General features: G+C 45.0%; 1 protein-coding gene and 1 non-coding gene across 2 annotated transcripts; one reads left to right on the top strand and one right to left on the bottom strand.

Moving 5' to 3' along the window:
* Positions 1-2,194: 2,194 nt before the first annotated feature.
* TRNAT-CGU (transfer RNA threonine (anticodon CGU)) lies at positions 2,195-2,265 on the bottom strand. Its single transcript has one exon. It is a non-coding gene; the product is annotated as a tRNA-Thr (tRNA).
* Positions 2,266-6,111: 3,846 nt separating this feature from the next.
* LOC138358063 (uncharacterized) lies at positions 6,112-7,413 on the top strand. The gene has a single exon (XM_069315532.1). The coding sequence runs from the start codon at positions 6,112-6,114 to the stop codon at positions 7,411-7,413; it is 1,302 nt and encodes a 433-aa protein (XP_069171633.1).
* The last annotated feature ends 17,230 nt before the right edge of the window (positions 7,414-24,643 follow it).

Genomic DNA, 24,643 nt, shown 5'->3' with positions numbered 1-24,643 from the left:
CCGGCAGGCACACGGGTGCCATGAAGTGACAGCTTTGTCTTGTTCTGCTCCGTCGGTCAGCTGAGGAACTGTATAACCCATGTTAAGCTGCCTTCTGAGGCATAGAAATACTAATAGCATCTTGTGTCCCCCTTCCAAGACATTTCTCTTGGTCGTTGGGGGCGTTTACACAGAATGGCGGTGTATTTTTTTATGATAGAGGAGGATTATTTGCCAGCTTAGATAATGGAGCACATGCTTGGACATATCCAAATATATACGTTGTATATCACCAGTCTTGGTGTACTTTGTGAAAAACAAGGATTTAGAAAGATAATATCACCTGAGACTATGCACAAAGAAATTGCATCAACGTGATGCATCAGTTACAAATTCAGTTGGAGCCATGAGGACGACTCGAAACTGCACCCCTGGGTATTCCCAAGCATACGCCTTAAACCAGTGGACCACTATACGCAAAAGTAATGTAACCAGGGATTCAACGGAATCCTCTAGGGATTTAAGGTTATATTGGGAGTACCCTGGATGCAGGTCCGAATCCTCTTCATGGCTTCAGCTAAATTTATCAGAGAAACTATAGTAGCTTAAGTGGAAAAATTGAAAATATGCAAGATATATTCAGGTTGTAAATAGATATTAAGGCATAAAACAATGCGTATAGGCACAGAAATACCAAAAGATGGAAACGACTAAACAACCTTAAACAATAAAGTGGATGAGCTAAATGTGCTTGTGTGCACGGCAATTATTGAAATATCTGAAGATTAACCCTATCTGAAGATTAATCCTGTCTGAAAATATCTGAAGATTATCTGAAGATTGAAGTAAGGGCGAAGAGGTAGAGTGGCCTATTGACATAGCTCGAGTTCATTAAGGAATTGTGTAAAATCCTGGTCTGTGTCTCGGAGAGGCTACAAGATCCAAGTAAATTCAGTAGAATTTCTGGTTGTAATTCTTATACCATGTCGTAGCTCAGTCGATTAAGGCAGCGTCTGGGATGCTCTCGGACGTAGGTTCGAATCCTCGTCCCGGCCCTTGTGGAGTTGTTCATCTGAAGATTAATTTTAAAATATTTGTAATACATCACAACACAAAAGTTAAAGGAAAAAGCAGCTTTTGTAGCTAATTTAAAATGTTGCATTAAGGAAGAAATCGTTATAACCAGTACAAATTTGAATAGCTAAGAAAAGTAATTCAATGTTGATAAGGTTGATTCAATGTAGATTCCACATAAATAATGTTGATAAAACGTTTTTCGAGCATATTTTGCCCAATGTAAGTGTAATGGGAAAAAAATAAAGGGATAAAGAACGAGAGAAGGGGAGGCAGAGAGAGAGGTAGGGAGAATGGGAGAAAAGAGAAGAGGGAGTGACAGAGGGAGAGAGAATATTTGTATGTTTGATGGGAGAAGAAAGGAAAAGCAGGGTGAAGAGTGCAAGAAAGATGGAGAAGAGGGACAGGGACTGAGAATGGGGAGAAGGGAGAGATAGAGGGATAAATTGTGAGATAAGAGAGAGAGAGAAAGGTGTTTAGTGTGAGGAGAAGGAAAAGGAGAAGAAAGATAAAGGGTGGGAGAGAGGGACAGGTGGGTTAAATCCAGGCTCAGCTGGGTACCCTATGTAGTCTACATTTATAACAGAGAACCTATGTTTAAGGTTGGAGGCCAGACGCCCGGGGCTGCTAGCCTCATTAAACTTTGCATTATTGTGATTTTATCGGGAGTGTCATCTGGGATCGGGGTCGGCCCATTGCCCTCCTGAAAGAGGAAACAGCTCCAATGCTTCTTCTTCACGAAGTTTGTGTATGTGAAGTGTTCAGCTCCAAGTCTCTAAACGTTTGCATTATTGTAAATAATAGTGAATTCAGATTTGTATTTGCTCATACAACAGATTTGCATTTTCGGTGCAGCCTTTTGGTTGTGTTGATTCAACCAGTGGCGTGTGTGTGTGTGTGTGTGTGTGTGTGTGTATTCACCTAGTTGTATTCACCTAGTTGTGTTTGCGGGGGTTGAGCTTTGCTCTTTCGGCCCGCCTCTCAACTGTCAATCAACTGTTTACTAACTACTTTTTTTTCACACCACACACACACACACACACCATGAAGCAGCCCGTGACAGCTGACTAACTCCCAGGTACCTATTTACTGCTAGGTAACAGGGGCATTCAAGGTGAAAGAAACTTTGCCCATTTGTTTCTGCCTCGTGCGGGAATCGAACCCGCGCCACAGAATTACGAGTCCTGCACCCTATCCACCAGGCTACGAGGCCCCACACTGTGTGTGTGTGTGTGTGTGTGTGTGTGTGTGTGTGTGTGTGTGTGTGTGTGTGTGTGCGGGGAGGGAGGAAACGGGGAGGTGTACCAGTGAGGATATGTGGAGGGTTTGTGGGCGATATGGGGAGGGTGTGTAGGTGGGAGATGGGGAGAGATTGTTGTGGGGTTATGTAAATGAAGTGAAGATAATTACCGTCATAAAGAAAGTGTGTATTGAAAATTGCTTCAGCGATTTGGGAAGACGGGGAGGGAGGGAGTGTGAAGAGAGACGCGGAGGGTGTATGGGGAAGACCTGGCTACCGAATCAACCCGGGAATCGCCGGGTCTCCCATTTATTACCTTATAAAACATGAATTCCTGTAACATGTGCCACTTTCTAATAAACTAAATTAATTGCATGTGACCTTTTAAGCACTTTATCACTGAATTCCCCTACCCCCCCCCCACCCTCGCCACTTCTTCCATTGGGACGAGAGTTCAAGACTTAATCCTAGCAGACAGAAATCATTTATATTGTTGAAGGGGATGAATTAGACGCGAGTCTCCAGAAATTAGACACAGATGAGAAACTATCATAAATGGATAACAGAAGGAATCATTATTCTCACCAGCTACAAAAATGAAATACATACAGATCTTTAGTAGAGAATATCTGTCGGTCGATCGGTTTGTTTGTCCAAGGTGTTAGAATAGACACTTGAAACTAGACTCACGCAACTCTTAATGTTTACACATGGATGGTATGGGGATGTCAAAGGCGATCTGGGTCGGCTCCATTGCCCTGCTTTAATAAGGATGAGCTCCTATTCCGAATCCCAGCCACTCCTATACGTTGTGAAATTGGGTTCTTGCTTTACATAGAGTTTCTCAGCTGTTCATATTATCCCAACTTATACAATGTAGCTACAACCTTTATTAATTGTTGTTACAACACTGCATCAAAGTAACAACTGTAAAAAGAACGTGATGGTTATGGAGAGTGTTTACCGGGATTATGTGTTCTGAGAGAGGGGGAGAGAGGAGGAGATGGGGTGACAGGGAGCAGAGGAAAAGAGAGAGGGGAAGAAAGAGGTGATGTTGTGGGAGAGAGAAGGATAGATATGGAGAAAGGTGGAGAGTGGGATAAGAAGAGAGGGGAAGAAGGATCAGGAGATAGACAGGAGGGGTGGAAGAGGAGGAGAGAGCAGGGTAGGGAGGAAGACATCGAAGCCGACGCCATTAACTCTAATAAAGATGTTAATAATCATTACAACCTCTATATGATGTAAAATTAATAACTAGACTCAATAAGACAAGTAGGGTTGTGTGTGTCATATCATAAAACGTTACTAATTCGAACGATTAAGTAGCCATTCGAAACCATGACTAGTTTCGGTAAAACAAACAGAGAAGCATTGTTAAGTCTTCTGTACAACATCATTAAATATTCAGAGAGCTCTGGGATTAGACTGCTTTGAGTGTCTCAGAGCCGCAGGAAATACGATTGAAGCTCATATATACAAATAAAGACCATTTTCATGTGGGATATAATAAACTGAATATCATTTGAGCTTTTGAAAACATATGATTTCAAGAACAGTTTAGCGATAGATGGGGTGGAACTGTGTGCCTTGCAGGGTTAATGAGACGCACACATACCATATTTAATACGTTAAAAAATGATTGAGTTAAAATGGCAATGCTAAAAATAGTACCTTTCTTGCTTGGGTCTGTGAACCTGCTGTAATGTTGCATCAATACCTGCTGTAATGTTGCATCAATACCTGCTGTAATGTTGCATCAATACCTGCTGTAATGTTGCATCAATACCTGCTGTAATGTTGCATCAATACCTGCTGTAATGTTGCATCAATACCTGCTGTAATGTTACATCAATACCTGCTGTAATGTTACATCAATACCTGCTGTAATGTTGCATCAATACCTGATGTAATGTTGCATCAATACCTGCTGTAATGTTGCATCAATACCTGCTGTAATGTTGCATCAATACCTGCTGTAATGTTGCATCAATACCTGCTGTAATGTTGCATCAATACCTGATGTAATGTTGCATCAATACCTGCTGTAATGTTGCATCAATACCTGCTGTAATGTTGCATATATACCTGCTGTAATGTTGCATCAATACCTGCTGTAATGTTGCATCAATACCTGCTGTAATATTGCATCAATACCTGCTGTAATGTTGCATCAATACCTGCTGTAATGTTGCATCAATACCTGCTGTAATGTTGCATCAATACCTGCTGTAATGTTGCATATATACCTGCTGTAATATTGCATCAATACCTGCTGTAATGTTGCATCAATACCTGCTGTAATGTTGCATCAATACCTGCTGTAATGTTGCATCAGTACCTGCTGTAATGTTGCATCAATACCTGCTGTAATGTTGCATCAATACCTGCTGTAATGTTGCATCAATACCTGCTTTAATGTTGCATCAATACCTGCTGTAATGTTGCATCAATACCTGCTGTAATGTTGCATCAATACCTGCTGTAATGTTGCATCAATACCTGCTGTAATGTTGCATCAATACCTGCTGTAATGTTGCATCAATACCTGCTGTAATGTTGCATCAATACCTGCTGTAATGTTGCATCAATACCTGCTGTAATGTTGCATCAATACCTGCTGTAATGTTGCATCAATACCTGCTGTAATGTTGCATCAATACCTGCTCTAATGTTGCATATATACCTGCTGTAATATTGCATCAATACCTGCTGTAATGTTGCATCAATACCTGCTGTAATGTTGCATCAATACCTGCTGTAATGTTGCATCAGTACCTGCTGTAATGTTGCATCAATACCTGCTGTAATGTTGCATCAATACCTGCTGTAATGTTGCATCAATACCTGCTTTAATGTTGCATCAATACCTGCTGTAATGTTGCATCAATACCTGCTGTAATGTTGCATCAATACCTGCTGTAATGTTGCATCAATACCTGCTGTAATGTTGCATCAATACCTGCTGTAATGTTGCATCAATACCTGCTGTAATGTTGCATCAATACCTGTTGTAATGTTGCATCAGTACCTGCTGTAATGTTGCATCAATACCTGCTGTAATGTTGCATCAGTACCTGCTGTAATGTTGCATCAATACCTGCTGTAATGTTGCATCAGTACCTGCTGTAATGTTGCATCAATACCTGCTGTAATGTTGCATCAATACCTGTTGTAATGTTGCATCAGTACCTGCTGTAATGTTGCATCAATACCTGCTGTAATGTTGCATCAGTACCTGCTGTAATGTTGCATCAATACCTGCTGTAATGTTGCATCAGTACCTGCTGTAATGTTGCATCAATATCTGCTGTAATGTTGCATCAGTACCTGCTGTAATGTTGCATCAATACCTGCTGAAATGTTGCATCATTACTACTGACTTATATCCTTAAGCAACCAGTCATCAAAGCGAGTCCTTAAACATTGGGTCATCAATGTAAGCACTTACGAACATTTGAATTTGCATAGATTTCCGTGCCATACCAGACAGCTCCTAATACCCACTATCGGGGGGTATTAAGAGCTGTCTTGGAATCGCTTGAAACAATCCAGCGATTCCAAGTCTCTCATGTTACCTTGTACCTTTTTTGTCACATTTCCATCATATCACCCGTAACACTGCGCCGTCCTGGAGTATATAAATCTTCCTTATAAGATCTTACTAATAACGACTCCCTTGTGATGTCCAGCATCGTCAAGAAAACTATGAATTCATAACCTTCAGTTTCCTTAAATTCATCTCCGTCAATATATCTACAAGCGATGACAATTAGTTTAGTTTAAGTATTTCCAATTATCCATAAGCAAAACATTGAAACATGTACTGCACATCAACACCTCCCCACCCACATGTACGCCCACCAAGACCACCCCACCCACATGTACGCCCACCAAGACCACCCCACCCACATGTACACCCACCAAGACCACCCCCACTCACATGTACGCCCACCAAGACCACTCCACCCACATGTACGCCCACCAAGACCACCCCCACCCACATGTACGCCCAACAAGACCACCCCACCCACATGTACGCCCACCAAGACCACCCCCACCCACATGTACACCCACCAAGACCACCCCCACCCACATGTACGCCCAACAAGACCACCCCCACCCACATGTACGCCCAACAAGACCACCCCCACCCACATGTACGCCCACCAAGACCACCCCACCCACATGTACGCCCACCAAGACCACCCCACCCACATGTACACCCACCAAGACCACCCCCACTCACATGTACGCCCACCAAGACCACCCCACCCACATGTACGCCCAACAAGACCACCCCCACTCACATGTACACCCACCAAGACCATCCCCACCCACATGTACGCCCAACAAGACCACCCCCACTCACATGTACACCCACCAAGACCACCCCACCCACATGTACGCCCACCAAGACCACCCCACCCACATGTACGCCCACCAAGACCACCCCCACCCACATGTACGCCCAACAAGACCACCCCACTCACATGTACGCCCACCAAGACCACCCCACCCACATGTACGCCCACCAAGACCACCCCACCCACATGTACGCCCACCAAGACCACCCCACCCACATGTACGCCCACCAAGACCACCCCCACCCACATGTACGCCCAACAAGACCACCCCCACTCACATGTACGCCCACCAAGACCACCCCACCCACATGTACGCCCACCAAGACCACCCCACCCACATGTACGCCCATCAAGACCACCCCACCCACATGTACGCCCACCAAGACCACCCCACCCACATGTACGCCCAACAAGACCACCCCCACTCACATGTACGCCCACCAAGACCACCCCACCCACATGTACGCCCACCAAGACCACCCCACCCACATGTACGCCCACCAAGACCACCCCACCCACATGTACGCCCATCAAGACCACCCCACCCACATGTACGTCCACCAAGACCACCCCACCCACATGTACGCCCAACAAGACCACCCCCACCCACATGTACGCCCACTAAGACCACCCCACCCACATGTACGCCCACCAAGACCACCCCCACCCACATGTACGCCCACTAAAACCACCCCACCCACATTTACGCCCACCAATACACACACTCCATCCCATCTCTCTCGACGAGTGCATTAAGCAGGAAGCAAACGTTACATAATATATGACGGAGTTCGTGTAGCCAGCTTCAGTGCTAAGAGAACACCACCAATACGTGTCGGAGCCGAGGCAGAAACTAATGGATTAACAACGGATAAAAGCGAATGTGTCAATACGGCTCCCTAAAAATTTCATCGACGGATGAGGAAGAAATATTGCCGGGGAAAATGTCCTTGAAAATTTAATGTACGAAAAACCTCGTGCTCAAATTCACTAAGGTTAAATAAAAGTTTGTTATAAAAATGTATACAAAATTTACGTGGCAAATTTGATATATGTTTCTAATTAAATTAATCCCAGGGGGAAACAAAATATAAATTGCAAAAATCTTTTGACTCACATGGGAAGAGTGCAGAAAGAACATGATGAAAACATGAACTTCCTGCTGTAAGATACAGTAGGAGGGTGAGAAAGGTTCAATTACATATGACCGTGATGAAACAATGAGTATAAGTATAATCATTGGCATGTGGTATTATAATTACTTTCTCTTTCTTCTTCATCGCCACGACCACTACCCTCTCTCCTTCTATCACCACTACCACCACCACTATCCTCCATCACCACCACCACTACCCTCCATCACCATCACCACCACCACTACCCTCCATCATCACCACCACCACTACCCTCCATCATCACCACCACCACTACCCTCCATCATCACCACCACCACTACCCTCCATCACCACCACCACCACTACCCTCCATCACCACCACCACCACTACCCTCCATCACCACCACCACTACCCTCCATCATCACCACCACCACTACCCTCCATCACCACCACCACCACTACCCTCCATCACCACCACCACTACCCTCCATCATCACCACCACCACTACCCTCCATCACCACCACCACCACTACCCTCCATCACCACCACCACTACCCTCCATCATCACCACCACCACCACTACCCTCTATCACCACCACCACCACTACCCTCCATCACCACCACCACATTCCCTCCCTTCATCACCACGACCAGCCAAATAATTTCTAAAACAATTATTTCTTCACTTGAACATACTTTTTAGCTCGTTATGCCACCTTCTTTTCTCTCCCTCCGTGTCCTCCCCCCCTCCGTGTCCACCCTCTCTCCCCCTCCGTGTCCTCCCCCCCTCCGTGTCCACGCTACCTCCTCCTCCCTCCCAATACCACCCCATCAGATCTCACTCTTAAGAGCTCATCAGAGGTAACACAGATCAGTCTGGTAACTCGCCTGTGATAGAATTCATCGACTTCTATGTTATTTTGACAGATAATTCTATTTTAACAAGAACGGGGAGGGAGGGAGGGAATTATCAACAGAAAGCGCCAAGCCATTATGACTATATAGCACTTGGAAGGGCAGATCAGGATTAGGATTTGGGACAGGACAGTGGACGGGGCTGGTTAAGGATTGATACCCAACCACTTGGACGGTTGGGGATTGAACGCAGAATTGAATGAAATGAGACCGTCATCCCAAGTGGTTGGACACAAGAAAGGGGAACTTTATAATTTACCCTTGCAAATAGATACACGTGCATGTTCTCACCAATACCTATGCACGCAACAGCCACATACGCACGCATAGCTACCTTCGCACGCACAGCCACATACGCACACGCCAAACTCACCCACTCAAGCACCCACATTTCCACACAATCCTCATTGAGCGACATTACAAAATCTGAACGATACCCGAACTGTTAGCAGAAGCCAGCAAAACTCGACCATCGAACGCAACCATTCGACTGTTTGTGATAAATGCAACAATTGGGTGACGTCACTGACAGGCTGATCTTATCGTTATTGGCAAATTTATCAGCAAATTGCCCAGTGTTGTTGGTAGACGGAAGGTTCTCTGGGCGCGTCGCCTCACTTGCACGGAGAGTCAGACATCCAGGTGTGTACTCACCTAGTTGTGTTTGCGGGGGTTGAGCTCTGGCTCTTTGGTCCCGCCTCTCAACCGTCAATCAACAGGTGTACAGATTCCTGAGCCTATCGGGCTCTGTCATATCTACATTTGAAACTGTGTATGGAGTCAGCCTCCACCAAATCACCCCCTAATGCATTCCATTTGTCAACCACTCTGACACTAAAAAAGTTCTTTCTAATATCTCTGTGGCTCATTTGGGCACTCAGTTTCCACCTGTGTCCCCTTGTGCGTGTTCCCCTTGTGTTAAATAGACTGTCTTAATCTACCCTATCAATTCCCTTCAGAATCTTGAATGTGGTGATCATGTCCCCCCTAATTCTTCTGTCTTCCAGCGAAGTGAGGTTTGTGTGTGTGTGTGTGTGTGTGTGTGTGTGTGTGTGTGTGTGTGTGTGTGTGTGGGTGTGTGTGGGTGTGTGTACTCACCTAGTTGTACTCATGGAGGTTGAGCTCTGACTCTTTGGTCCCGCCTCTCAACTGTCAATCAACTGGTGTACAGATTCCTGAGCCTACTGTCCTCTATCATATCTACATTTGAAACTGTGTATAGAGTCAGCCTCCAGCACATCACTGCCTAATGCATTTCATATGTTAACTACTCTGACACTGAAAAAGTTTTTGCTAACGTCTCTGTGGCTCATTTGGGTACTCAGTGTCCACCTGTATCCCCCTTGTTCGCGTTTCACCCGTGTTAAACAGTTTATCTCTGTCAATCCCTCTGAGAATTTTATAGGTAGTGATCATGTCTCCCCTAACTCTTGTCTTCCAGTGTCGTGAGGTGTAATTCCAGTAATCTTTTATTCGTAAATCATCGCCCCTCAGTTTGGAGGTATGCCTAGTGGCATACCTCCAAATCTTCTCTAACTTCGTATTGTATTTGACTAGATGGGTACTCCACGCTGGAGCCGCATATTCCAGTATTGGTCTGACATATGTGGTGTGCAAGGTTCTCAATGATCCTTACACAAGTTTCTAAAGGCAGCTCTTGAGTTTGCCAGCCTTGCATACACCGCAAATGTTATCCTTCTGATGTGGGATTTAGCGGACAGGTCTGGTGTGATACCAACTCCTAGATATTTCTCTGACTCCTGAAGAAAATCCTCTCCCATCTGGAACCTTGTGTTTGGGGACCTGCTCCCTACACCCATCACTTTGCTTGCTCGAGTTAAACTCTAGTAGCCATTTGTTGAACCATTCCTTCAGTCTGTTTAGGTCATCCTGTAGCCTTTTGCTGTCCTCCTCTGTCCTAATCCTTCTCATAATTTTTAACATCATCAGCAAACATTGAGAGGAATGAGTCTAATCCTCCTGGAAGATCATTCACGTTTATCGGAATCAAAATAGGTCCAAGTACAGAAACCTGTGGGACTGCGCTGGTGACCACGCCATTCTGAGGTCTCGCCTCAGAAAGTCTCAACAGTAAGTCTCTGCTTCCTGTTGTTTAGGTACTCCTTTATCTATTGGATCACCTTACCACAGTAAGTCTCTGCTTCCTGTTGTTTAGGTACTCCTTCATCTATTGGAACACCTTACCACTAACTCCAGCTTGTTTCTCCAAATTATGTAGTAGTCTCTTATAGCGTACTGTGTCAAAAGCTTTCTGACAGTCCAAGACAATGCAGTCTGCCCACCCTAATACAACTCTTGCTTAATACTTGATGCATTGATGAACCAATGGCCCTCGAGTCTAATAACTCTAACCATGATCTATAGCATATTTTTCTACTTTTATTTCTCCCGATGACAACATTCGACTTGTATACGACTCGCGAACGGACTTCTCCAACACTCGTAATGTTTGACAATGAAAAAATATATATCACAGATAATGAAAACTTGATTTCAAATAGTATTTTGCCTTAAAATACGAAGGTCATACAGAACAATAATGGGATTACATGCGAACACAATGATAGCAATGATACAATCATCCTGAACAATGCAGGTCGCACATATATGACTTTGAACCATTATGAAACATCCAAGAGCAGAAGAAAAAAATGTACCCGACTTTCAAAGTTTCAAAACGCAACAGGCAGAATTTGACACAGTTTGGTCAAGATATGTGACACAAATATTTTACTGTGGCTTCTCCACTGAACAACCAACTCTTACACAACAAAGGTACGGGCACAGGGGGACGTGCACAGGGGAGACGTGCACAGGGGGACGAGGACAGGGGGACATGCACAGGGGGACGTGCACAGGTCTAGTCACACACACACCTAACACCGCCAAATTTTGCCTTACAAGCCGCTATTTTGCAACTATTACCTACGATGGTGCTGCCCATAGAATCCCATAGGTCATCTAATGCGAGAATTGGCACTGTACCCATTCCATTTGATATATTAACCGGGTTTCCGTTACTATGGTAATAACCCATTTCCGTTACCATAATAATAATACCACAACCCTGTTTCCATAGTCATCCCACAACACCGTTACCATTAACATACCAGAGTCCTGTTGCCTACTCTGCCTCCAAGACGAGCACCCGGTACTATCCTGTCTGAACAAACAACTATAAAAGTGAATGGGAGGAACACCAAGAAAGGTCTTGAATACATGGCTAAAAATGACAAGCTTCTCAGATCTGGCTTCGGGATCTCTCAAGGCCCTGTTACCTTAGCGGGAGATAAGGTCGCTCGCTCCTTCAAAGAATAAGGACGCTCCCTTCTTCAAAGAATAAGGACGCTCCCTTCTTCACAGGATAAGGACGCTCCCTTCTTCACAGGATAAGGACGCTCCCTTCTTCACAGGATAAGGACGCTCCCTTCTTCAAAGAATAAGGACGCTCCCTTCTTCACAGGATAAGGACGCTCCCTTCTTCACAGGATAAGGACGCTCCCTTCTTCACAGGATAAGGACGCTCCCTTCTTCACAGGATAAGGACGCTCCCTTCTTCACAGGTTAAGGACGCTCCCTTCTTCACAGGTTAAGGACGCTCCCTTCCTTACAGGATAAGGACGCTCCCTTCTTCACAGGATAAGGACGCTCCCTTCTTCACAGGATAAGGACGCTCCCTTCTTTACAGGATAAGGAAGCTCTGATGTTGACCAGACCACACACTAGAAGGTGAAGGGACGACGACGTTTCGGTCCGTCCTGGACCATTCTCAAGTCGATTGTGATGAGGAGGTCGAGACAGGCAATAAATAGGCAAGAGAGAGCTGAGGAGGAAAGTAAGGTGTAATTAAGGAAAGTAAGGTGAAGCTCCGATCTTCACAGGGCATAATTATTGTTTTCCAGAACAACCACAGAGAAAGGAGAGGGTGGTAAGGTTGTGGAGGTTTTTCGTGTATCTGTGTGTATGTGTATGTCTGTCTGTGTGTGTGGTAGACACAGACAGACAGACAGACAGACAGATGTGTCAAGCTTTAGCTGACTTTCGCTGAATTCGATCACGATTGTTAGCGGAAAGTGATTCACTCATTAGTTATGCTCGAATATCACCTTTCTAAACATCTCATCCTCGTGAGAATTGGCCAGTGCTCATTAACTCAACATTAGCTTCCTTACATATGGACAATTTATTTTTTTATAAAATTGACTTACAACTAACTACGTTCGAACTCAAGGTGCTTTGCTTTTAAACATATACTATCGAACAGAACCACAACATGTAGTTACCTAATCTACCCTAGACCTAAGTACACCCAGAAGTTTATTACATAATAATATTTACATGCATTTTAAATAAATATTGTGTTGTGATTGCCAAGAGCAAAATTGAGGATGCTTTAATGGGGACAGCAGGAGCTTTGACGAGCATTGTCTGATAACTGAAGCTCATCCACGAGACATTGGCCATGGACGTAATTATCAAGGTAAATTGCTAAGCTAATGTGAATTTATTTACATTACCAAATGCTCATTAGTCTAAGAGTTGTGCTCCTCGTCTCCTGATAATGAATGAAAAACAATCTATTTGTCACGTAACCCGTTTCTTATGTTTAAATCGCACTTCTCTAATTGTTTCACCACAAGAACTGCAGATACAACTAATTGCCAACACAATCAAAGCACCTAACCTTGCCTCTCCTAGGTCTAGCTTTACACAAAATTATAATATGTGTCATTATTTATGCACAGTGGAATCACTATAATGTGGTCGATTAATGAGAAAATATTGAAGCAATGTAATGGGAGAAAACTCGTGTTCTGTCATTCCGTAGTGTGTCATGGGACAATAGTTCGATCCCATCGCATTGCCTCAATATTTTCCCATTGATCGATCACGTTATGGTGGTTCCACTATGCATCAATTAATAACGTAACAATATTTGTGTTAAATTGTGATACAGTATTTCATTTCAGAGTCCTTCAAAATTATTGAATGTGTTTTTAAGCGAACACAGCGTGAGGAACGGTTAGAAAATTAGCTCATCCACAGGCTATGGTCCTCCAGGCTGCGGTATTCCCGAAGAATGCGTTTAAAAAGTATTCATCTCTTGTCACTCAAAATATTTTCATTCATAATCGAATAAAACAATTTGTTGTTTGTGGTTCCGTAAGCCTAAGGTAGGTTACGGTAGGAGTCTTTGATTCTACTGATAATTATTTTAATTTACAGTGCTAGGATAATCATTTGGAAACGTGTACTGGAACATAAGAAACAAGTGAAGCATTGTTCGAGAAAAACTTGAAGGTAATCAGTTGTGAGCAGCATACACTCACTTGTTAAGTGGAGACCAACCACTTGGGCTTGAGGGTAGAGCGAAGGTCTCACTTCATGCAGGTCAGCGTTCAATCCCCGACCGTCCAAATGGTTGGGCACCATTCCTCCCCCCGTCCCATCCCAAATCCTTATCCTGACATCCTTCCCAGTGCTATATAGTCGTAATATCTTGGCGCTTTCCTCTAAAAATTCCTTTCCCATCCTTTCACTTATAAAGTATTTGTCGTTAAGCAACAGGAGACGGCTGATAAATTAACGAGCCTTTAGATAATGTGAAGAATAGGATATATAAATACAAATAATGATTTATTTGTACAACAGAGCCAAAACATCAGACCTATCTTAACCCGATGCCAATGCACAAAACCTTAATGTATAATAACATTAATAAGAATTTGATATAATACAATTCTGCATTTCACTAAAAGACAAGTAATTAAGACCTTGATGACTACTGCTGAATGAGTCGTTCTGTGGTTCAGCACCATGATGCAATTGTCGTGCTATCTATCTTTTCTCAAAATGTTGTTGTTAACGTCGTGTCATAGATAAAAACAGAAACAAAAATCCAATAGTTCTTCTTTTCACTCGTAAAATAAATTGTCCAAATCGTTCTTCTTGTCTCCTGAATCGTAAACAATTGTGCAATCTTCCTCCCAATCATCTGGCTTCTATGTCGCTCTTGTGGCTTTATCCTCGTCTTATCGTATCAAAACTATTTTTCTTTTCGTGTTAATACTCGATCATCTATCTTAATTCTTTGTGACAAAGAGGGAAATGACCCGGAAATGGCGTTTCCCGGGAATTCGACGAATGTAGTGTGGTGCGTTGTGTTGGTGGGGGGGGGGGGTGTAGGGTGCTGTGTTTGTGTGTGGGGGGGGGGTGTAGGGTGCTGTGTTTGTGTGTGGGGGGGGGGTGTAGGGTGCTGTGTTTGTGTGTGGGGGGGTGTAGGGTGCTGTGTTTGTGTGTGGGGGGGGGTGTAGGGTGCTGTGTTTGTGTGTGGGGGGGGGGGGGGGTGTAGGGTGCTGTGTTTGTGTGTGGGGGGGGGGGGTGTAGGGTGCTGTGTTTGTGTGTGTGTGGGGGGGGGGGTGTAGGGTGCTGTGTTTGTGGGGGGTGTCGGGCGCTGTGTTTGTGGGGGTGTAGGGTGCTGTGTTTGTGGAGGTGTAGGGTGCTGTGTTTGTGGGGGTGTAGGGTGCTGTGTTTGTGTGGGGGTGTAGGGTGCTGTGTTTGTGGGGGTGTAGGGTGCTGTGTTTGTGGGGGTGTAGGGTGCTGTGTTTGTGGAGGTGTAGGGTGCTGTGTTTGCAGGGGTGTAAGGGTGCTGTGTTTGTGGGGGTGTAGGGTGCTGTGTTTGTGGTGTAGGGTGCTGTGTTTGTGGAGGTGTAGGGTGCTGTGTTTGTGGGGGTGTAGGGTGCTGTGTTTGTGGGGGTGTCGGGTGCTGTGTTTGTGGAGGTGTAGGGTGCTGTGTTTGTGGGGGTGTAGGGTGCTGTGTTTGTGTGGGGGTGTAGGGTGCTGTGTTTGTGGGGGGTGTAGGGTGCTGTGTTTGTGGGGGTGTAGGGTGTTGTGTTTGTAGAGGTGTAAGGGTGCTCTGTTTGTGGGGGTGTAGGGTGCTGTGTTTGTGTGGGTGTAGGGTGCTGTGTTTGTGGGGGTGTAGGGTGCTGTGTTTGTGGGGGTGTAGGGTGCTGTGTTTGTAGAGGTGTAAGGGTGCTCTGTTTGTGGGGGTGTAGGGTGCTGTGTTTGTAGTGTAGGGTGCTGTGTTTGTAGAGGTGTAGGGTGCTGTGTTTGTGTAGGGTGTAGGGTGCTGTGTTTGTGGGGGTGTAGGGTGCTGTGTTTGTAGAGGTGTAGGGTGCTGTGTTTGTGGTGTAGGGCGCTGTGTTTGTGGAGGTGTAGGGTGCTGTGTTTGTAGGGGTGTAAGGGTGCTGTGTTTGTGGGGGTGTAGGGTGCTGTGTTTGTGGTGTAGGGTGCTGTGTTTGTAGAGGTGTAGGGTGCTGTGTTTGTGTAGGGTGTAGGGTGCTGTGTTTGTGGGGGTGTAGGGTGCTGTGTTTGTGGGGGTGTAGGGTGCTGTGTTTGTGGGGGTGTAGGGTGCTGTGTTTGTGGTGTAGGGTGCTGTGTTTGTAGAGGTGTAGGGTGCTGTGTTTGTGTAGGGTGTAGGGTGCTGTGTTTGTGGGGGTGTAGGGTGCTGTGTTTGTGGGGGTGTAGGGTGCTGTGTTTGTGGGGGTGTCGGGTGCTGTGTTTGTGGGGGTGTAGGGTGCTGTGTTTGTGGGGGTGTCGGGTGCTGTGTTTGTGGGGGTGTAGGGTGCTGTGTTTGTGGGGGTGTAGAGTGCTGTAATTGTGGAGGGAGTAGGGTGCTGTGTTTGTGGGGGACAAACACACCGCACCAACCACAGCAACACACACACACACACACTCCACCACTAAACAGCCTACACCTATCATTACACCGTCCACCCACACACCGTAACGGTAAGCCTTGGAAACTTACCCTGAGATCTGGTCAGAGAAAACAAAAGGCCGCTAGACAGCGCATTATATATCCTTTTGTTCTTCCACGTGTTATAATCTCAGCAAATAAAATCAGTCGAGAGAGAGTGAGAGATTTTGATTGTTATATGTTTTAATTAGCAGAGTTAATAAAATAAAATTACCCCATTAACCTCAGCGATATCATTTTCGCAAACTAAAAAATAATTAAGCACAGGATGCAATGGTTCTCAGATAAATAATTCCCTGCCAGCTTCCCCATGTGTGACACGAGTCGTGAAAGGTTTATGGGATGATATATTTAAACAATTCTGAATGCAGGTATATTCCTCGAACCAGTTGGTAGCTAATAAATTGGAGCTGGGAAATTTTTTTTTCGAGAAAGATTTTACCCTTGAAAACGATATTGTATAAATCTGAAAACATTTTTCTTTTGGATGAATGTTGACCATGAATGTTCAGATTGAAGAGAAAAATTTTCTATTTTGTCCCCGCTTGAAAAAGCAATGTACATGAAAGTTGACAAATATTAATGGTAATAACAAATCGATGTATTGCAAAATGAGGCAATGTACTCTAATTTTACCGAGTATAAAGTCATTGAAGACATTTATTCATCACATGAAAATACCGAATTTCATCTAGCGTGAAACACAGTGAATATGACAAAGTTAATGTCTGTCATGTCGAAATTGACAATAGGTTTCCTCTTTTAAATATGAACAAAGAAGTCTTTCACTTTGACACGTGTTGAAAGGTGATTAAATGATGAATGGATAACTGGTGGAGTTTTATGTCAGGACTCCCTGTATGGTGGGTGTTTTTACCTGCCTCGTGCCAGAGCCCATGACATAACCCAGGCTGTGGAGGAAGTAGGTCAAAGAGCAATTCACAAAACTTCATTACTCATGAATTTTCAGCACAGAGCTTCAAGTGCTTCAAGAGTTGAGTGAAAAAATTAAACAATGCTTTAATTTCGTCCTGGATACCCCTAGTCTCCTGGAATTACCTTGTTCTGGTTCAAGGCTTGTTCAAAAAAATATATCATGTTACTGTAATTTCAGCGTGTGTGTGTACTCACCTAATTGTGCTTGCGGGGGTTGAGCTCTGGCTCTTTGGTCCCGCCTCTCAACCGTCAATCAACTGGTGTACAGATTCCTGAGCCTATTGGGCTCTATCATATCTACATTTGAAACTGTGAATGGAGTCAGCCTCCACCACATCACTTCCTAATGCATTCCATTTGCTAACTACTCTGACACTGAAAAAGTTCTTTCTAACGTCTCTGTGGCTCATTTGGGTACTCAGCTTCCACCTGTGTCCCCTTGTTCGCGTCCCACCAGTGTTGAAAAGTTCGTCCTTGTTTACCCGGTCGATTCCCCTGAGGATTTTGTAGGTTGTGATCATGTCCCCCCTTACTCTTCTGTCTTCCAGTGTCGTGAGGTGCATTTCCCGCAGCCTTTCCTCATAACTCATGCCTCTTAGTTCTGGGACTAGTCTAGTAGCATACCTTTGGACTTTTTCCAGCTTCGTCTTGTGCTTGACAAGGTACGGGCTCCATGCTGGGGCCGCATACTCCAGGATTGGTCTTACATATGTGGTGTACAAGATTCTGAATGATTCCTTACACAGGTTCCTGAACGCCGTTCTGATGGCGTTCAGGAACGCCATCATGTATGTGTGTGTGTGTGTGTGTGTGTGTGTGTGTGTGTGTGTGTGTGTGTGTGTGTGTGTGTGTGCGTGTGTGTGTGTGTGTGTGTGTCTGTGTGTGTGTGTGTGTGTGTGTGTGTATGTGTGTGTGTGTGTATGTGTGTGTGTGTGTAAGTACTCACATAGTTGTGCTTGCGGGGATTGAGCTTTGACTCTTTGAGCCCGCCTCTCAACTGTCAATCAACTAATATTTTTTTTTACACACACACACACACACATACACACACACACACACACACACACACACACACACACACACACACACACACACACACACACACATACACACACACACACACACACACGCACACACACACACAAAAATAACTCTGAAGTAATGACTGCAGTGATGGAGGTGGCCATGAAAGCAGCCACCTCACAAGAGGCGGCACGCTCCACTAGCCAACTGCTGGAAAGGAACAGATCAGTGGTTGCTGTGGGTATTAAAGAGCAGGAAGGCTCAAATAGGACAGAGTGGAATGACAAGGACAAAACATCAGTGAATGAAGTACTAAAGGCACTAGACATGGAAGGGTGTTGAGCATAGCATTGAGAAGGTTTTCAGGCTAGGTTGGTACAACAAAGACCGAGACCGAATGATAAAGATAGTGTTTGCAAACGAGAGCACAAAGGAGAAGATCCTATCAAGGAAGAGCTCCCTGAAAAACGTGGGAAAATTATATAATGTATTCCTCCAGAGAGACATGACAAGGGAGGAGAGAGCCGTGGCGGCAGAAGCAAAGAAGAGGCGCAGGGCGAGAGGGGAAAACCAGGAAGTCACAGGCCCCAACACAACACCCCTAGAAGCGAGGGGGGGAACCCACAACCAGCTACCCAGTAACACCAGAAGGGAGGATAACCCCGCCTCCCCCCTCTGCATAGAAAACCCCCCCTACCCCAAACCCTCCCTGCACCCACTCAAATGTTCAGCCAAATCTCCCTCCCCCCACACCCAATCCCCACCCTTCTACCCCTCCCCTCCTCCCGAGTCCTCCCTCCCCCCTTTCCTTCCCGTCCTCCCTCCCCTTTCACCCCATACCCTCTCTGTCCCTCCCCCTTCACTGGATCCCCCGCCCCTCATCCCAGTATCCTCTGAGACCCTGTTATCCACCTCACAGGTCCTCACACCCATGGAACAGCCTCACCCACCAGCAGAACACTCACCAAGGAGGCGATTTGAGAAGGGACAGAAGAAAGTGAGCCTCAAAGCGATGTACACTAACATAGATGGAATTACAAATAAAGCAAATGAGCTTGGAGAACGGGTACTAGAGGAAAACCCAGACATAATAGCCCTCACAGAAACAAAGATCACGAAAACGATAACAAACGCAGTGTTCCCACAGGACTATTATGTTATGAGGAAAGAGAGGGAAGGAAGAGGTGGGGGTGGTGTAGCTCTGCTGGTAAGAAAAGGCTGGGATTTTGAGGAGATGGATATTCAGATCTGTGAAGGTTTCAGTGACTACATAACAGGTACCGTAACAAATGGAGGGAAAAAAATTATAGTCGTAGTCATATATAATCCACCACCAAATGACAGAAGACCTAGACAGGAATATGATAGAAACAACATGGCCACCATTAACATAATAGAAAGAGCAGCTTCTGTTGCTAGCAGGAATGGATCTGGACTACTAATTATGGGAGACTTCAACCATGGGAAGATAGATTGGAAGAACAGAGACCCGTATGGAGAACCAGAAACATGGAGGGCTAAGCTGCTGGACGTGGCAACAAGAAACTTTCTTAGCCAGCACATCAAAGAACCAACAAGAATGAGAGGAGAAGATGAACCAGCAATGCTTGATTTGATATTTACCCTAAATGAGTGGGATATAAGAGAAGTTAAGATGGAAGCGCCCTTGGGAATGAGTGACCACAGTGTATTGAACTTCGAGTACCTGGTAGAGCTAGGACTTATCTCCCCCAAAAAAGAACTAGGAATCAAAAGGCTGGCATACCGAAAGGGAAATTATGAACAGATGAGAAGTTTCCTAAGTGAAATACCTTGGGACACAGACCTCAGAGATAAGTCCGTACAGGGTATGATGGACTATGTTACCCAAAAGTGTCAGGAGGCAGTTAACAGGTTCATCCCGGCCCAAAGGGAAAAATCCGAGAAGCAACAGAAGAATCCATGGTATAATAGGGCATGTATGGAAGCGAAGAAACTGAACAAAAGGGCGTGGAGGAACTTCCGGAATAACAGAACACCAGAAAGCAGAGAGAGATACCAGAGAACCAGGAATGAGTACGTCAGGGTGAGAAGAGAAGCAGAGAAAAGTTTTGAAAATGATATAGCAAACAAAGCCAAGACCGAACCAAAGCTACTCCACAGTCACATCAGAAGGAAAACAACAGTGAAAGAACAGGTATTGAAACTTCGAACAGGCGAGGACAGGTATACAGAGAATGACAGAGAGGTGTGTGAAAAACTCAACAAGAGGTTCCAGGAGGTCTTCACAATAGAACAAGGTGAGGTCACTGTGCTAGGAGAAAGGGAGGTAAACCAGGCGGCCTTGGAAGAGTTCGAAATTACGAGAGAGGAGGTCAAGAGACACCTGCTGGATCTGGATGTTAGAAAGGCTGTTGGTCCAGATGGGATCTCACCATGGATACTGAAAGAGTGTGCAGAGGCACTTTGCTTGCCACTCTCCATAGTGTATAGTAAGTCACTGGAGATGGGAGACCTACCAGAAATATGGAAGACGGCGAATGTGGTCCCAATATACAAAAAGGGCGACAGGCAAGAGGCACTAAACTACAGGCCAGTGTCCTTGACTTGTATACCATGCAAGGTGATGGAGAAGATCGAGAGAAAAAACCTGGTAACACATCTGGAGAGAAGGGACTTCGTAACAAATTGCCAACATGGGTTCAGGGAGGGTAAATCTTGCCTTGCAAGCTTGATAGAATTCTATGATCAGGTGACAAAGATTAAGCAAGAAAGAGAGGGCTGGGCAGACTGCATTTTCTTGGATTGTTGGAAAGCCTTTGACACAGTACCGCATAAGAGGCTGGTACATAAGCTGGAGAGACAGGCAGGTGTAGCTGGTAAGGTGCTCCAGTGGATAAGGGAGTATCTAAGCAATAGGAAGCAGAGAATTACGGTGAGGGGTGAGACTGGCGTGAAGTCACCAGTGGAGTCCCACAGGGCTCTGTACTCGGTCCTATCTTGTTTCTGATATATGTAAATGATCTCTCAGAGGGTATCGATTCATTTCTCTCAATGTTTGCGGACGATGCTAAAATTATGAGAAGGATTAAAACAGAAGAGGACTGTTTGAGGCTTCAAGAAGACCTAGACAAGCTGAAGGAATGGTCGAACAAATGGTTGTTAGAGTTTAACCCAACCAAATGTAATGTAATGAAGATAGGTGTAGGGAGCAGGAGGCCAGATACAAGGTATCATCTGGGAGAGGAAATTCTTCAGAAGTCAGAGAAGGAAAAAGACTTGGGGGTTGATATCACGCCAGACCTGTCTCCGGCAGCACATATCAAGCGGATAACATCAGCGGCATATGCCAGGCTGGCCAACATACGAACGGCATTCAGAAACTTGTGTAAAGAATCATTCAGAACTTTGTATACCACATATGTCAGGCCAATCCTGAAGTATGCAGCCCCAACATGGAGTCCATATCTAGTCAAGGATAAGACTAAACTGGAAAAGATTCAAAGGTTTGCCACCAGACTAGTACCCGAGCTGAGAGGTATGAGCTACGAGGAGAGACTACTGGAATTAAACCTCACTTCGCTGGAAGACAGAAGAGTTAGGGGGGACATGATCACCACATTCAAGATTCTGAAGGGAATTGATAGGGTAGATAAAGACAGTTTATTTAACACAAGGGGAACACGTACAAGGGGACACAGGTGGAAAATGAGTGCCCAAATGAGCCACAGAGATATTAGAAAGAACTTTCTTAGCGTCAGAGTGGTTGACAAATGGAATGCATTAGGAAGTGATGTGGTGGAGGCTGACTCCATACACAGTTTCAAGTGTAGATATGATAGAGCCCGATAGGCTCAGGGATCTGTACACCTGTTGATTGACGGTTGAGAGGCGGGACCAAAGAGCCAGAGCTCAACCCCCGCAAACACAACTAGGTGAGTACAACTAGGTGAGTACACACACACACACAGCGTAGACAAGGATGGACTATTTAACACGGGTGATACACGCATAAGAGGACACAGGTGGAAGCTGAGTTCCCAAATGAGCCACAGAGAAATTAGAGAGAACGTTTTCAGTGTCAGAGTAGTTAGTAAATGGAATGCACTAGGAAGTGATGTGGTAGAGGCTGACTCCATACACAGTTTCAAATGTAGATATGATAGAGCCCAGTAGGCTCAGGAATCTGTACATCAATTGATTGACGGTTGAGAGGCTGGACCAAAGAGCCAGAGCTTAACCCCCGCAAGCACAATTAGGTGAGTACATACACACCCAGGAAGCAATCCGTAGCAGCTGTCGTAACTCCAGAAGACCTATTTACTGCTAGGTGAACACGTGCATCAGGGTGAGAGAAACTCTGTCCATGTATTTCTGCCTCCCATGGGGATCGAACCCAGACCCTTAGGACTACGAACCACGAGCGCTGTCCACTCAGCCGTCAGGCCCCAGTTTCAGGAATCTCAACAGGTTTATGCCCTCCCTTTCCAGTTCTCACCCAGACCATTATGTTCTAACATTGGTCATTAGTGTCTAGCGATAGTTCGTTCTGTGTGTTCCTATGTCTGCCAGCATACAACCGCTCCTCTTAAAATTACGTCGCTATTCGCTCGTTTGCCCGTACGGCCAGAAATGGACGTAATTTGAAATGAAATCGGCTTACGAAAGTGACGTTCTGTCCCGTTTTCTGTTTGGAGTCCTCCGGCTTACTCGGTTAGGTTAAGATAAGAAACTTTCAATTAATGGTTTTCATGACGTTTTAAAATCTTAGGAGAACTTCCTGCCCTCCTAACCTACCAGAGTACCCCTAACTTGCTGTTTGGAGAAAAAAAGAAATTAAAAATTTATTTTAAATTATGTTTAATTTTCAAATTACGTCTATTTACAGGCATATGGACAAACGGCCAAATTCAGACATAATTTGTAAGAGGACAGGTTGCAGTGAATATCATGTCTTAATTTGCAAGACAGGTCGATCACCTCGTTTCCTCTCTGACAGGCTCTGTTGTTATGCTCCTTTATTTAAGCCTCAAGAGTTTTGTGTTCCCATGTCACATCTTCAGGTTCCCTCGATATTCAGCTTATTTTCCTCTGGTAACAATATACTTCTTCCTTGTTTAAAAGTCGAGCTTCTAATGGACGCACTGCTGTTGTAGTCCTGTGGATTACCTCAGTGAAAGACTCTGGCGGTTTCATCCTTGTCATGTCTCCATTTACTACTATATAGTGGTTATAAATTGTCATTGGTTGCTATCTTTGCCTCCTTCGATCTTATATTCCTTAATTATAAACAACAAGAATGTTTGTCAGCAAGCGATTTGCTGTGTTCCTGGGAGAAGCAGTGTGAAAGAAGCCCTGATTGACTGTTAGCTTGTATGAGCCCAATCCCCACTGAGCCAAGCCTCCTCGTCGTGGAATGAGATACGCAACATAATAACAGGAGCACTCGACTCCCTCACGCTACACAGCACCCGGAAGAGATGATACGATACCTATTGAGGAGCCAAGTCCCCAGACGCATAAAATCCGTTCAGATAATGACTCCTGCAGTCCCCGAGGCTCTTGCCGCATTACTGTAATTCTTCTTCTTCTCCAAATCTATCACAAGAACATCGTGCGAAGTACATCGAGCTTTAAAGAAGTTGAGCAGCAAAATATAATGGAATCCTGTTCTCCTCTGAACCGAACGACATACTTTATCCATGAATCATTTTAAAACAAGTCCTAGTAAAACAACCTCTGGTATAACTGAATAATAAAATGGTAGCGCTTGTGCTCCCTGGGACTCACCGCCGGAGGCTGGCAACATTCGTAATTCAGATCTCTGACGGAATATCTCAGAACTCTTCTGCATCTCCGTGTGCTTCACACACCAGCAGTTATCGATGTTGATGCATGTGAGGGAAGGTTGAGGTGGGAGGGATAGTGGAGGATGGAAGGAGGGAAGGAAGGTGTTGGAAGGTGGAGGTAAAGAGTAAAGAAACATAGCGAAGGTAGGTTAGGTTGATGGAGGGATAGTTGAGATGTATAGATTGGTTACAGTTAAAGTGACGTCTTCGCCAATCACAGACCGTCTTTTACGTGACGCATCATGTCCTTGCTTCCTCCTCATTGGTCTATGATGACATCATTCAACTCCTTCCACCTTGAGAACGTCTCTCGTCGTTCCCATTATCCTTTCCAGCTAAAATGTTGCTCTGCGTCGAAGAAAATGTCCCAAACCATGCGTCTCTTCT

This window comes from Procambarus clarkii, chromosome 81 (genome assembly GCF_040958095.1).
Source record: "Procambarus clarkii isolate CNS0578487 chromosome 81, FALCON_Pclarkii_2.0, whole genome shotgun sequence".
In the NCBI taxonomy this organism is placed as follows: domain Eukaryota; kingdom Metazoa; phylum Arthropoda; class Malacostraca; order Decapoda; family Cambaridae; genus Procambarus; species Procambarus clarkii.
This window is presented reverse-complemented; position numbering and strand designations above follow the sequence as displayed.